Genomic DNA, 14,150 nt, shown 5'->3' on the forward strand with positions numbered 1-14,150 from the left:
AGTGTTGTTCAGCAGTTAGTTGTGATTTGGGTGTTTTCATAAGAAGAGGTGAGCTCACATCTTTCTACTCTGCCATCTTGTCTCTCCTCCCCATAATATCTCTGGCCATCAGTGACCTTGACAAGAGCAGTCAGTGGAATGAGAAGGGCAAAACTCTTACTGGGCTCAAGGAGACAAATTAGAAGCAGGGAGCATTGGAAACAATTAGTTTCCTTCATTTAACAGTCACTTTTTGAATAAGAAAATAAGCAGCAAATATAACTAGATATTTTAAATGAATATAATTAAGAGCCTTGAAAAGAGTTTCACAGATGATTAGTATGGTTTTGTGTAAAAAAAGAGAGATCATTTATTAAGTCAAGGAAGTTCCTCTATTCCTAATTTAAGGTTTTTATCATTTTTTAAGTGCATTATTTTCTGTTTTTTTCTGCATTAATGGAAATGGGCCTAAGATTTATTTCCTTTATTTGTGATTGATGGATTTTTCTAACATTGAACCATCCTTTCATTCTTAAGGTAAATCTTACTTGGTCACATAGGATTTTATTGTTACTATTATTGTTTTTATTTTGTGCTTTTTAAAAATGCATTGATTTATGAATTTTAGAGTTTTTTCAATCCATATTTTACAGTAAGATTGGTTTTTAATTGTCTAATGTCACTGTCTAGTTTTAGTGTCAGGGTTATATTAGCGTGATAAAATAAGTTGAGTAGTTTTAAATAGTTGGCATTTTTTTTCTTAAATAGTTGACATATGAGATTATCTTTTCCTTGAGGATTAGAGAAAGCTACCTTTGAAAGTATCTGGGTTTTGTGTCTCTTTTAAGAAGGGAACACTTAGTTATCAATTTCTTTGATATTTATTAGCTTATACAGCTTTTCTTTTTTTTTAGTTGGTTTCGGTAATTTATTTTCTTCAATATTATCCATTCTATCATGTTTTCAAATATATTAGCATAAAGAATGTTATTTTAAGTTTTAATAATCTTTACTATATCTGTAATTATGCCATTTTTTTCACTCGTAATGTTTTATCATTTTTTTAATCAGTTTTGCTATACATGTCTTTCTTAGTACTTTTTTTTTTGCGATACACAGGCCTCTCACTGTTGTGGCCTCTCCTGTTGCGGAGCACAGGCTCCGGACGCACAGGCTCAGCAGCCATGGCTCACAGGCCCAGCCGCTCCGCAGCATGTGGGATCCTCCCGGACCGGGGCACGAACCCACGTCCCCTGCATCAGCAGGCGGACTCTTCAACCACTGTGCCACCAGGGAAGCCCCTTAGTACATTTTTTAAAAGAACCAACTTTTTTATTTTGTTGATCTTCTCGTTAGTTACTGTATCAACTTAATTGAAACAAATTAATTTTATTTCCTTTCTTCTAGTTCCTTTAGGTTTACTCTTCTCTTTTTTCTGTCTTAAATTGAAATGTCTCATATTAACATTATTTCAGGAAGACACGTAATCTCAGCTTGTCCCATTATTAATGGTGCTAAGCTTGACAATTTCAGTTAAGGTGATAACTGCTAGTTCTCTCCATTGTTAACAGGCCATTATTCCCTTTGCAGTTACTAAGTAGACTTAAGGTAATACTTTGTGCAAATATTTTATTACCTGACATCATTTCATCTAATGAGTTTAATAACCAAGGATGATCTTTACCCTAATCATTTGTTTCACTGGGGGTTGCTAATGATTTTCTATTTCTGTTATTCTTTCTACATTTATTAGGTGGGAGTATTCTGTTAAGAAGAGTTTCCCCCTATTTTTGTACCCTCTTTTTATTTTTTTTATTTTAGTTAGGTGTCTGTTTTGTTTTTTGCTTCTTTTTAAATTGTTGTTTTTATTTTTTTCAGTTTATTATAATCAATTACAGTCATTATTGTTTTTGATGCTCAAACTGTCCCAGATGTGGCTAGTAGGAACCCCTTTAAACTGGCCTTTGTGTTCTTTTGACACATCTCCATGAACCTTTGAACACTTCTTGCTTTCTGACACAAATGACCTAAGCCTACTTTTTACTCTCCCTGCCCCAGACTTGGAATGAGCCTTTAATTAATGGCACCATCTTGACTAAAAGCTGCCCACTGTTCTTCTGTTGTGCTATTTTCTGTTTTTAGAGTTCATTATTATTTGCTGTAATAAAGTTTACAGAGACTTTCCTGGCAGTCCAGTGGTTGACTCCATGCCTCCACTGTAGGGGGCACAGGTTTGATCCCTGGTTGGGGAACTAAGATCCTGCATGCCACGTAGTGTAGCCAAAAAATAAATTAATAAAATGTGAAGTTTACATATTCCATTCTCTTGTCTTATGAGTTTCCGTTGTAAAATGGTTTTGTGGTGGGCCACCCAGAAGGTGGGAAGGAATGCTTCTTTTTTCCACTAATTGAGTGATACTGTACATGTAACTTTCTTAAAATTTAAAGCTCTCCTCACCTCAGCTCCTTTAGGTAGTATATTCCCTTAAAACCAATAGACTATTCATGTATTAAGACAGTGTTCCCCAATCTTTTTGGCACCAGGGACCAGTTTTGTGGAAGACAGTTTTTGCATGGACGGGGGATGGGGGGATGGTTCAGGTGCTAATGCGAGCGATGGGGAGCAGCAGATGAAGCTTTGCTCGCTCGCCTGTCGCTCACCTCCGGCTGTGTGGCCCACTTCCTAGCAGGCCACAGACAGGTACCAGTTCGCAGCCCAGAGGTTGGGAACCCCTGCATTAAGATACTTGGCTAAAATGGATAGGTTTAGCTGCATACCCTGATGGTAATGCTAGCTGGCATTGAAATGAAAGCTTAAAACACCCAGTGGGTATTCTTGGCGACAGAACTTAAACCAAAACCAATTTGGAGTACTTTATGATTATTATATAAAATCTCAGTTTCCCTGGAAGTAATTCCTTTTGAGGAATTACTTACAAAACTCTCGAATTCTACTTCCATTTTATTAAGGCAATTAAAAATCCTATTGCTTTCAGGGTTATTTTGGTTCACGTAAGCTCAGTTTATTTGGATTTGTGACACAGAAAAAGGTTAATCAAGAGTGTAAAATAAGTTAAGGAGGATAGATATTGGGCCCAGCCCTGTTGCCTTAGCCTGGCATTGGCCATGGCTCTCAATAAGAATGGGTGTTTAAAAGTGGCAGAGCCGGGCTTCCCTGGTGGCGCAGTGGTTGAGAGTCCGCCTGCCAATGCAGGGGACACGGGTTCGTGCCCCGGTCCGGGAAGATCCCACATGCCGCGGAACGGCTAGGCCCATGAGCCATGGCCGCTGAGCCTGCGTGTCCGGAGCCTGTGCTCCGCAACGGGAGAGGCCACAACGGTGAGAGGCCCACGTACCACAGAGCCCAGCTCCTCACCTACAATGTGCTAGGAGCTGCAGGGTAGTAGAAAGAGATACTCTCTTCATAGCCATCCTGACTGTACTTCAAAAGTTCTAATAGGAATTAACAGAATAGATAAGCATATATCTGGATATGAAAAGGTAGCTTCTACCACTAAGTTCTAGTTTCAAGATAGATTTCTAGCGATCTGATTTGTGCCTTGGTTGATAATAGGAAATTATTGGTATAGATATTTTGCCTCACTAAAGGTTAACACTAGATTTTGTAGAAATACTAAAAAAAAAAATGAGCCTTTAGAATTTGAATTTCAAATCATTAATCATATTAATTTTATTATTGAAGTAGAGACTGAATGATTTAGACTACTGTAATAGCCATTGTTGGTAATGTGAATCTAGTCCAAATCATAAAGCATCTCAAAAACTCTAAAAAACTTTGTGAATGATTATTTTTTCATTTAATTTGCTTTGGTGATTTTTCTGTTTTATTCTTGTGTTTAATTTTAGACTGTAAACTCCTTGTGATATAAACTGTATTTATAGCTTACATTCTCTACACTGTTGGTAAAGTATCATGGATACCCTTATGCAATAAATATTTACCAGCTGTTGCAGGTCCTAACCAAAGGCTTAGTGCTCTTTCTGGCACAAATCACTACAGTTGTCATCTTTGGCAGAAAGCTAACATTTAAAATCTTGGCTAGAATTATTTTCGTTAAGCAAGGGAAACCTGTGGAGTGTTGAATTATTCAACCCTTTATTTATTTATTTTTCTTCTTTTTGCGGTACGCGGGCCTCTCACTGTTGAGAGGCCTCTCACGCGGGCTCTCCCGTTGCGGAGCACAGGCTCCGGACACGCAGGCTCAGCAGCCATGGCTCACGAGCCTAGCACTCCGTGGCATGTGGGATCTTCCCGGACCGAGGCACGAACCCGTGTCCCCTGCATTGGCAGGCAGACTCTCAACCGCTGCGCCACCAGGGAAGCCCCTCAACCCTTTTTTTAATTTGACAACTAAGGTTTTGCCTTATCCAAATTTTAATAATTCATATGATATTTATATGCTCACCAGAGATCAACTTACTTAAGCTGTTAGCTTATTAGATACTCCTAATAAGACACTGAGTGCTTTATTTTAGCTTTCACCTATATCTCTACTTGTTAATTTTCCATTATTTTTCCTTTTTGAAGATGAGTATATATATATTTTTTTAACCTCAAAGAGAAGCTCTGTTTTATAAAGCATTAATTTGCCTTTTGAGCTATTAAACCGTTCTATGCGGAGGATTCCTTATCTCCATGAGAAGAAAAATTATGGCTAATGAAGATATAAAGTACGAAAAACTTTTTGTCATAACTCTTGCTGTGAATAAAATAATAGTGAACATTTATTAATAATGATAATGTCTTCCTCTCCCTTTGACATTTTCCCCTTTTTAGGAGGTATTTCAGTACTTTATAAAACTCAGTAGACTTTTACTTCTCACACCTGGCTATTAAATATGTAAACGTTCATAGGATTTCCTTTACTGCTTTCTCATAATATTTCTGAAGACTTTCCAGCGCTTCTTAGTACTACTGCATCTTAAGGACTTAGCCATTTGAATTAATAGTATAGTCATCAAGTATCCACCTTACTTGTTTACATTTTTAAATGAAAAAGAGGAAATAATGTATTGAGCTTATGAAACATTTAAGATCTGTGAAATGCATATTATTTCATAGGTATAGACCTAACGTTGTAGTACTTGAATGAAAAGGAAATAAGAATTACCTTTAAAAAGCAAAGGTTTTCTCCCTAGTTGAAATATTATGATCATACTGATAAAACTTTTTCCAGGAATTTTTGCCTATTAAACAAGAAAACAAAAAATCCCTCTCAGAAAACATGGATGCATTTGAAAAAGTGAGAACAAAATTAGAAACACAGCCACAAGAAGAATACGAAATCATCAATGCAGAGGTAGGATATCATATCTTTTTTTTTAAATCTGATATTACCAGTCAGGATACAAATAAAATACCTTGTGATTTATAAACATAATCCCACATCAAAATTACACTGCTTTTGGCCTTTAAAATATGCTGAAAAACTTAAAGAACAAAGAGTAAGCTGAGTATGGTCCTTTAAATAAATTATAAAGATCAAAGCCAAGATGAATTTCCAAGCATATAATGTTAATTCTGGTTTTTGGAAAAAACCAATTCTGTTTTTAAATTTTTTAAATACTCCCAAGGAGAAGTTCAAATGAAACTAACTCATAATGTTTTATTACTTGAAAATTATTTGATTGTTCTATCTGTACTTTTTTTAATAAAAGAAAATTCACTTTAAATAGTACAATACCATGAAATCCAAGTATTTGCTTGACTGTTTTGTGTTTACCACAGTCATAAATATTCAGTTGAAACAGATTGAACATGCATGTTGAAAATTTTTCGGTAAGATTGGAAAACAGAACCACAGCTTATGAATGAAAATTACATACGTACTAAAATGGAAATAGCAATAGGTCAAGGATGAGGAATTCCAGATTCAGATTATGCCACTAACTAGCAAGTAGTAATTGTCTTAAGTTACCTGAAATCATATCAATCAGTTGCATTTAATATGTAGGAATTAGACAAGAGCATGATTCATATATTGGTAATAGTCTTTCAATCTTAAATTGTCTCTATCTATCACCCTCACAGAGGGTGAGATGCTTTGTGTAAAATCAGATCAAACCGTGGACAATTGGCAGTGACAGCATATTTTAAAGGAAAGACTCTCAGAAAGTAATTGACTGGGTTTTCAGACTAGTCTAAGTCACAGTTTCCACATCTGCATCATTTTGGATTATCTTAAAGATGCCACTTGATCTCTGTTGTCAGATGTTCCAGAAGTAAAGCTAAAGTGGTTTGTACAGTCATAACTGACGTAGGTTTCATTAATGCCTTCTCTTTGTTGCCTCTTACATTTATGTATTAGAAACTCCTCCAGTGATTGATTGTAAACATATGAAAACCATATTTTAATCACTATATTGTAAAAAGTGATTCATTTTGTATTTTTTATATGTTCGTTCATAGACTGTAACACGTTTGCTTATAAAAGATCTCATTTCTTCATTTTGACTAGTCAGATCACTGAACAATTACTTAAATTGTTTTTAAATTATTGAATAAATTGTAATTAAATAAACCATTTGTTTCTTTTCATTGTCAGATTAAACATGGTGGTTTTGTTTATTATCAAGAGGGCTGCTGTTTGGTTCGTTCCAAAGATGAAGAAGGTACAAAAGAGTTTTTCCTTTTAAGAAATATCTGATTTTTCAGGTTTCACATTTTTCATTGGAAATTTGGTATTGATTTTTCAAAGGTATAGAAAATATCTGTTTTCAATTTCTGATTTTTTTCTCTTTTTTTAAATGAGTAGTTTTTTAATTTCTGGGTTTACCTAAGATATAATTAACAGCTACATTCAAAAGCTCTGGCAGAGAGAATGGAGGTGGGAACCAGCATTTTTTGAGCATCTACCAAATCCTGGATACTGTGCTAGGCACTATATAGACTATTCAGGGTCACTTAACGTTTTCTTACTTTTCTAGGTTCTATATGGTCTACAAATATTAGACTATAACTATCAAGTAACATCACGTAGGTTGATGCATTGAATAATATTGAATAACGTAGGGTAGTATTAAATACTAATGCCATTTTCTGTACACATCAAACTGCTGTCAGTGTTCAAAGATGCCAAAACGTAGCCTCTTACAGAAGCGGAATGCTAGTTTAAAACATTGAAATACCATTTAAAATTTTTTGAAGTATATTTTGTGGAATTATCTCCTTTATCCTTTTCTTTATGCAGCAGACAATGATAATTATGAAGTTTTGTTCAATTTGGAGGAACTTAAATTAGAGCAACCCTTCATTGATTGTATCAGAGTTGCTCCTGATGAAAAATATGTAGCTGCCAAGATAAGAACTGAAGATTCTGAAGCATCTACCTGTGTAGTTGTGAAGCTCAGTGATCAACCTGTAATGGAAGCTTCTTTCCCAAATGTGTCCAGTTTTGGTAAGCCACCAGCCAAAACAGTCTTCTACATTGAAAAGGCAACAGTAAAGAGGATTGTCCACACTTTGCAAACATTTTTACTTGCTCACGTGAGTGAATGAGAGGATGAATGCCTGACCTGTTTATCCCTGTGGACTCCATACCTTCCTCTGTGCCTCTTATTCAGGAGACCTTCCCTTCTTTAGTTAAATATCCAAATTCATGTTCATGTTTTTAAAAGTATTGTAATCGGAGTCCAGGTTGTACAGTATATGTTAATATATCAGTAATTCTTTGCTATTATTTAGAGTACATTTTCACATAAATTGTCTCTTAATATTTTATTCAACTTTAAGCTTGGGTATGATTTTTTCATTTCACATCATCTTGTTAAGCCATTATAGCACATTGCCCAGGGTCACTACCAAGGAACTCTGGAACACGATGAACTAACTTATTCCATAAAAGCTACGATATTTTTACCAATAGAACCAACTTTAAATTTTATCATTTATCACTGAGTGATATATATGTTTATACTTTATCCTCCCTTTTTATTTTCTGCCATAAATGTCCCCATTGTTTAATAACTAAATGCTTTTGCAGTGAATAGAAATTATACCGTATCTAATTGATTCTAAGGCATACCTCTTGTAGATTTTAACCTCTCTAAAATCAGAATGCATACTATACAATAATGTCTTACAGTCACTGTCAGCCAGGTGGCAGTCATGATGTAATTGTGTGAAAACTTTCATTGACAGCCTCTGGTAAGATCTAGAAAACACCATATTTGGTAGTTTGAGATATCCTGTGGCTTGAAAACAGGCAGAAAACATTTAGGCATGAGAGAAAATGGTCCAAAATTTCCTCAAATTTAGAGGTTGTAGATCTAAACATAATTCATCTCCTGAAAGCAAATGTGACTTTACCAAAGTCTTTCTTAAATATTGAATATTCATCTCTTATTTAGAAACTTGAGTACCCTGAGACTAATAACTACTTGAAAACTTAGAATTGATGTAGTAGTATCTTATTCTCTGGAAATATCTCTGGCTTATAAATAACGGGGTTAGACATAGTCAAACCTATGTTAGATTTAGATTTCCAGGGATAAACTTGGCACATCTCTTCTATTTGGCACTCAAAATTAGAATGCACTGTGCCTTTTTTTTTTTAAACTGTAAATAGGTGGATATATATAATTCTTTAATTATTTTCTTTTAGAATGGGTAAAGGATGAAGAAGATGAAGATGTTTTATTCTACACCTTCCAGAGGAACCTTCGCTGTCATGATGTATATCGAGCCACTTTTGGTGATAACAGGCGTAATGAACGTTTTTACACAGAAAAAGACCCAAGGTACTAAAACAATGCAATTAAGTCTTTTTCTTCAGAATATTTCTCTAGTTATCTAAAGTGCTGCTTTTGGTTGACTTAAAACATTGATTTTGGCTGGAATCAGATATAATAAGGCTAAGAGGAGCATAAGCATTCTTTTATAAGTGGTTTAGATTCAAAATTGGAAATTAGTTACATTCAAACTTCAGAGTGAACACAAATATATCATTAGATTCAAATGCTGAGTCACTAACATTCTTTCTGTACTGACACATGAGAGGAGTTGTTAATTAAACATTTAATATGGTTTCCATGCAGCAATTATCAATCTCTTGTAAGTCGTAACTAGAATAACCATGGTGCCAGTTACACAGAATTCACCATTTATTTCATATAGGTTACCTGAATTTTAAATTGCTTGCTTTGAACCATGATATACATTGGTCTTTAAATTTTACTTTCCCCAATACTTTGGTAATTCCTCCTTAAAGCTAATTCTTTTTGCTTCAGGACTTATGCCTCATATTACCACTTACCCATGCTTGGGAGGAAATGATAATAAATTTATCTGGCAAAATCCCTTAACTCTTAGCCAGATACACTTTTCCAAATGATTTATGATAAATTATTTCTTAACACCAGGGTCCTGTCACCTCTTACAGTATAATTTGGACAATGTCTGAACAGATTTTGCAAGAGAGAAAAATTATCTTTAACACCAAATCTATGACAGTAAAATTGATACCCAAACAAGAAAAGTAACCCTTCACTTAATAAAATCTCAGAGCTGACAAGGACCTTAAAGAAAATCTTATACAACACCCAGTTTATATAAAGAACTTGAGGTCTGGAGAAATTGTATTATTCCAACCCATAGAACTAACATTCTGGGTTCAGTAATGCTGTCATTGCTTTTTTCTGATGATGATTGTTTTAATGAGAATTTACTAGAACCAGCTATTCATACGATCCACTACTTTATGTGTCATTTGTCAAGGATATCTTTTGGAGATGACAGTTTAAGCTAGTAATTTATTACATTGTATCAATGACTTATGATTGTGAACCATTTCACATCTTGTGAATAAAACTCAAAATTGACCCTGTGAGTCATACCCTTGAATAAGGTACTTAATTGCCATATGTTGTTACTATCCTAAGGTCTAAGATTGAATTATACATACATTTAAGATTCTTGATTTTTGGCTTCTAGTATGCTTTTTCTACCCCAAAAAGAATTAACCATAATTAAGTATGTTTAAACCTAGTTTGGCATCTGATCTCTAAAGCACAGATTAGTTTGTCGATTCTGAATACAGTTGACCCTTGAACAACTGGGGGTTAGGAGCACTGACTCCCGTGTGGTTGAAAATCCACCTGTAACTTTACGGTTGACCCTCTTTATCCACTGTTCCATATCTTTATCCACTGTTCCATATCAGAGTATTCACTGTTTATCCACTGTTTCATATCAGAGTATTCTCTTTAACCACTGTTCCATATCAGAGTATTCAACCAACCGCAGATGGTGTGGTAGTGTGGTATGTATTTATTGAGAAAAATCTGTGTATAAGTGGACCCCACCAGTTCAAATCCATGTTGTTCAAGGGTCAACTGTACTTAACAGCCCTAATCCAAAGGGAAGGACCAAGAGGGAAAAGCAGCATACCAGTAGAGAAAATGTAATAAAGGTCTTCGTAGAACTTCTGAGACTGAGCTGTTTTTTTTACTGTGTTTGCTTTGATCCCCAGGTTTCAGTATTCTGCTCTCACAAGTAAGGTTAGCCAAAATTATTTCTTTTTCTAGTTTCTTGAGGTGTGAAGTTCGTTTGAGATTTTTCTTTTTTCTTAATGTAAGTGTTTATTGCTATAAATGCCTCTATTAGAACTGATTTTGCTGCATCCGTTAGGTTTTGGTGTGTGGTATTTCCATTTTCATTTACTTCAAGGTTTTTTTTTTTTATTTCCCTTTTGATTTCTTCTTTGACCCTTTGGTTGTTTAGGAGTGTATTGTTTAATTTCCATATATTTGTGAATTTTCCAGTTTTTTTCCTGTTAAGACTTATTTTGTGACCTAACACATAATCTGTCCTGGAGAATGTTCCAGGTCCACTTGAGAAGAATGGTATTTTTATTTTTTTTTTGCTGTTGGACAGAATGTTCTGTATATGTCTTGTTAGATCCATTTGTTCTAAAGTATAGTTCACGTCCAAGGTTTCCTTACTGATTTTCTGCCTGGATGATCTATCCATTGTTGAAAGTGGGCTACTAAAGTCCCCTACTATTATTATGTTGTCTATTTTCCTTTCAGATCTGTTAATATTTGCTTAATATATTTGAGGGTTCTGATGTCGAGTGCATATATATTTATGCTTGTTATAAATCTTCTTGACGAATTGACACCTTTGTCATTATGTAGTGGCCTTCTTTATCTCTTGTTAGAGCTTTTGAGTTAAGGTCTATTTTGTCTGATACAAGTATAGCTACCCTTGCTCCCTCTTGGTTTCTACTTGTGTGGAATGTCTTTTTCTTTATTTTGACCCTATGTATGTCCATGAAACTGAAATGAATCTCTTACTGTAGGCAGCATATAGTTAGTTCTTTTTTTATCTGCTTAGCCACTTCTTGCCTTTTGATTGGAGAATTTAATTCATTTACATTTAGAGTAATTTATAACAGCTAAAGACTTACTAATGCCATCTTTTTCATGTTTTCTAGCTGCTTTGGATCAATAGTTCCCAGTTCTTCCTTTCCTACTGTCTTCCTTAATGAATTGATTATTTTCCATGGTGCTATATAGTTTGATTCCCTTCTCTTTATATTTTGTGTATCTACTGTAGGTTTTTGCTTGGTAGTTACCACAACTTTACTTCTCTTTCTAAGAAAACTGTTACTTACAGAGATGCTTGTGTTCTCACTTCCCTGTAACCACATGTCTGCCAGATAATTGACTGAGTAATTTATCTTTTGATTACCTGTGTCATCATTACACATAAATAAGTAGATAAAAGTAGCAAAAGAAGTGTTGAAAATAAAGAGTAAGATAGGGCAGGGGATCTGCCTTACAACAATATATTAAAACATGTGAAGGCACAACAGTTAAAATAATACAAATTGACAGACCAATAAAAGAGACCAGGATAACCCTAAAACAGACCCTAGAATGTGAATATTGAATATTTGGACGAAAATAATTTTCATCGCTTTGTACATTAGCGTACATTACTAAAAGATTTAAAGGATCTATTGGTAAAAATAAAACCATCAAAAAAAAAAAAAAACCCTAGGTGAAAATATATGTATTTCACTCAGCTTGGTTGAAATATTTCCAGAGCATAAAATCAATAGAAGAAATTACAAGGGTTAGTACCAATATTCTTGATTATCTAAAATATTAGACTCTTATGTCAGAAACTATTGTAAGCAAATAAATTAAAATCCATATGACACATATGTGTGTGTGACTGATTCACTTTGTTATGAAGCAGAAACTAACACACCATTGTAAAGCAATTATACTCCAATAAAGATGAAAAAAAAATCCATATGACAAAATGGGGGAAAGTATTTTCAACCAAAAGGACAAGTTAATGTCCTTAATTTATAAAGAGATGGTTATAGACCAATAATGTAAACTACATCACCAAGTTTAAAATGGACACACTGCAAAGAAATAAAATTGACAAACATGGTAATGTAATCCAGTACAAAAGGAATTTTACCAAAATGCTTATCTCTGGGGAGTGGAATTCAGGGTTATCGTCCTTCTTTATATTCTTTAGTATTTTCAGTATGAATTACTTTTGTAATAAGGAAACATGTAGGTAGAATATTTAAAGGCATCCAGTGTGTCAATATGAATTAGTGTAATGCTCTTGGGATAGTATTTGATTATATTGATCAAGAGTCATAAAAATACTTAATCATTAAAACAGTATTTCTGTTACTAAGAATTTATCCTAAGGAAATAACTATAAAAGTTGGAAAGAGGGACTTCCCTGGTGGTGCAGTGGTTAAGACTCTGCACTCCCAATGCAGAGGGCCCAGGTTCGTTCCCTGGGTGGGGAGCTAGGTCCCGCATGCATGCCACAGATGGGAGTTCTCATGCCACAACTAAGGAGGCGGCAAGCCTCAGCTGAGGAGCCTGCCTGCTGCATCTAGGGAACCCACTGGCTGCAACTAGGGAGCACACATGCCACAACTAAAGGAGCCAGTGAGTCGCAACTAAGGAGCCCACCGGCCGCAACTAAGGAGCCCACCGGCCGCAACTAAGGAGCCCACCAGCCACAACTAAGAAGACCCAGCACAACCAAATTAATTTATTTTTTAAGTTAGGGAGAGGGAAAGTGTCTTCATGACATATTCCCTTTTATATTTATTACAATGAAACATTAAAATCTACATTTTTAAGAATTATGATAATTCAACTCGATAGAATATTATGTAGCCATTAAAAATAATGATCACAGACTGTATAACTAATGTAGGGGAAGATGATAATATGTGTAAGAAGAAATGCAGGGACTTCCCTGGCAGTCCAGTGCTTAAGACTCTGCACTTCCACTGCAGCAGGCGCAGGTTCTATCCCTGGTTGGGGAACTGAGATCCCATGTGCCGCACCGCGCAGCCAATTAAAAAAAAAAAAAAAAAAATCCTAAATGCAGAAGCCAGAATTGCATCTATATTTTTTAAATAACTACATCTATTTAAAGACATGTATAGGACTTCCCTGGTGGCGCAGTGGTTGGGAGTCCGCCTGCCGATGCAGGGGACACAGGTTCGTGCCCTGGTCCGGGAGGATCCCACGTGCCGCAGAGCGGCTGGGCCCATGAGCCATGGCCACTGAGCCTGCGCATCCGGAGCCTGTGCTCCGCAACGGGAGAGGCCACAGCAGTGAGAGGCCCGCGTACCACACACACAAAAAAAAGACATGTATAAAATACAATTAAGCCTTAAAAGGAAAAATCGAAAAATTAAAATAGTTAATTTAAAAAATGTGTTAGGTTAGTGAGATTGTGAGGGTTTTTCTTCCTATTGTTTGTTTTGTTGTAAAAACTAGGAGAGTAGGAAAAAGGATATCCAACATGCACAGAGAAGAAAAACAAAGGAAACTCTGTGTCCCTTTTCTTCCCTACAGTTACATATCTCCTCTAGGAAGTTTATTTCCTCTTCTCAGGAAAAAGTCCTATAATCTATTAATGTGATTGAGAGTTAGATGATGTCTGTAGTTTACCTTGAAATGCATTTTTTAAAAAAAGATGGATTGATAGATATGTGATAAAGACAATATAACAAAATGTTAGCCATGATTGAATCTTAGTGGTAGGTATATCGGTATTTACCTTACATTTCTTTCATCTTTACTGTATGTTTGAAAATTTTTTATAATAAAATGTTAGAGAAAAATTATTTTGAATGCCTTTGGGGAGGAAA

General features: G+C 35.2%; 1 protein-coding gene across 4 annotated transcripts in view; it reads left to right on the forward strand.

The window, feature by feature from the left end:
* Nucleotides 1–14,150, forward strand: part of PREPL (prolyl endopeptidase like) — a 54,902-nt gene that overhangs the window by 23,065 nt on the left and 17,687 nt on the right. For all 4 annotated transcript variants that reach the window (XM_027113223.1, XM_027113224.1, XM_027113225.1 and 1 more), the window contains 4 exons: nucleotides 5,178–5,300; nucleotides 6,546–6,612; nucleotides 7,191–7,397; nucleotides 8,604–8,739. In XM_027113223.1, the coding sequence (XP_026969024.1) occupies nucleotides 5,178–5,300; nucleotides 6,546–6,612; nucleotides 7,191–7,397; nucleotides 8,604–8,739 (533 nt within the window). The remainder of the gene's footprint in view (nucleotides 1–5,177; nucleotides 5,301–6,545; nucleotides 6,613–7,190; nucleotides 7,398–8,603; nucleotides 8,740–14,150) is intronic.

The sequence above is a fragment of the Aethalodelphis obliquidens genome, unplaced genomic scaffold (assembly GCF_003676395.1).
Source record: "Aethalodelphis obliquidens isolate GAN/ISIS:26980383/991018 unplaced genomic scaffold, ASM367639v1 scaffold12, whole genome shotgun sequence".
Taxonomy (NCBI): domain Eukaryota; kingdom Metazoa; phylum Chordata; class Mammalia; order Artiodactyla; family Delphinidae; genus Aethalodelphis; species Aethalodelphis obliquidens.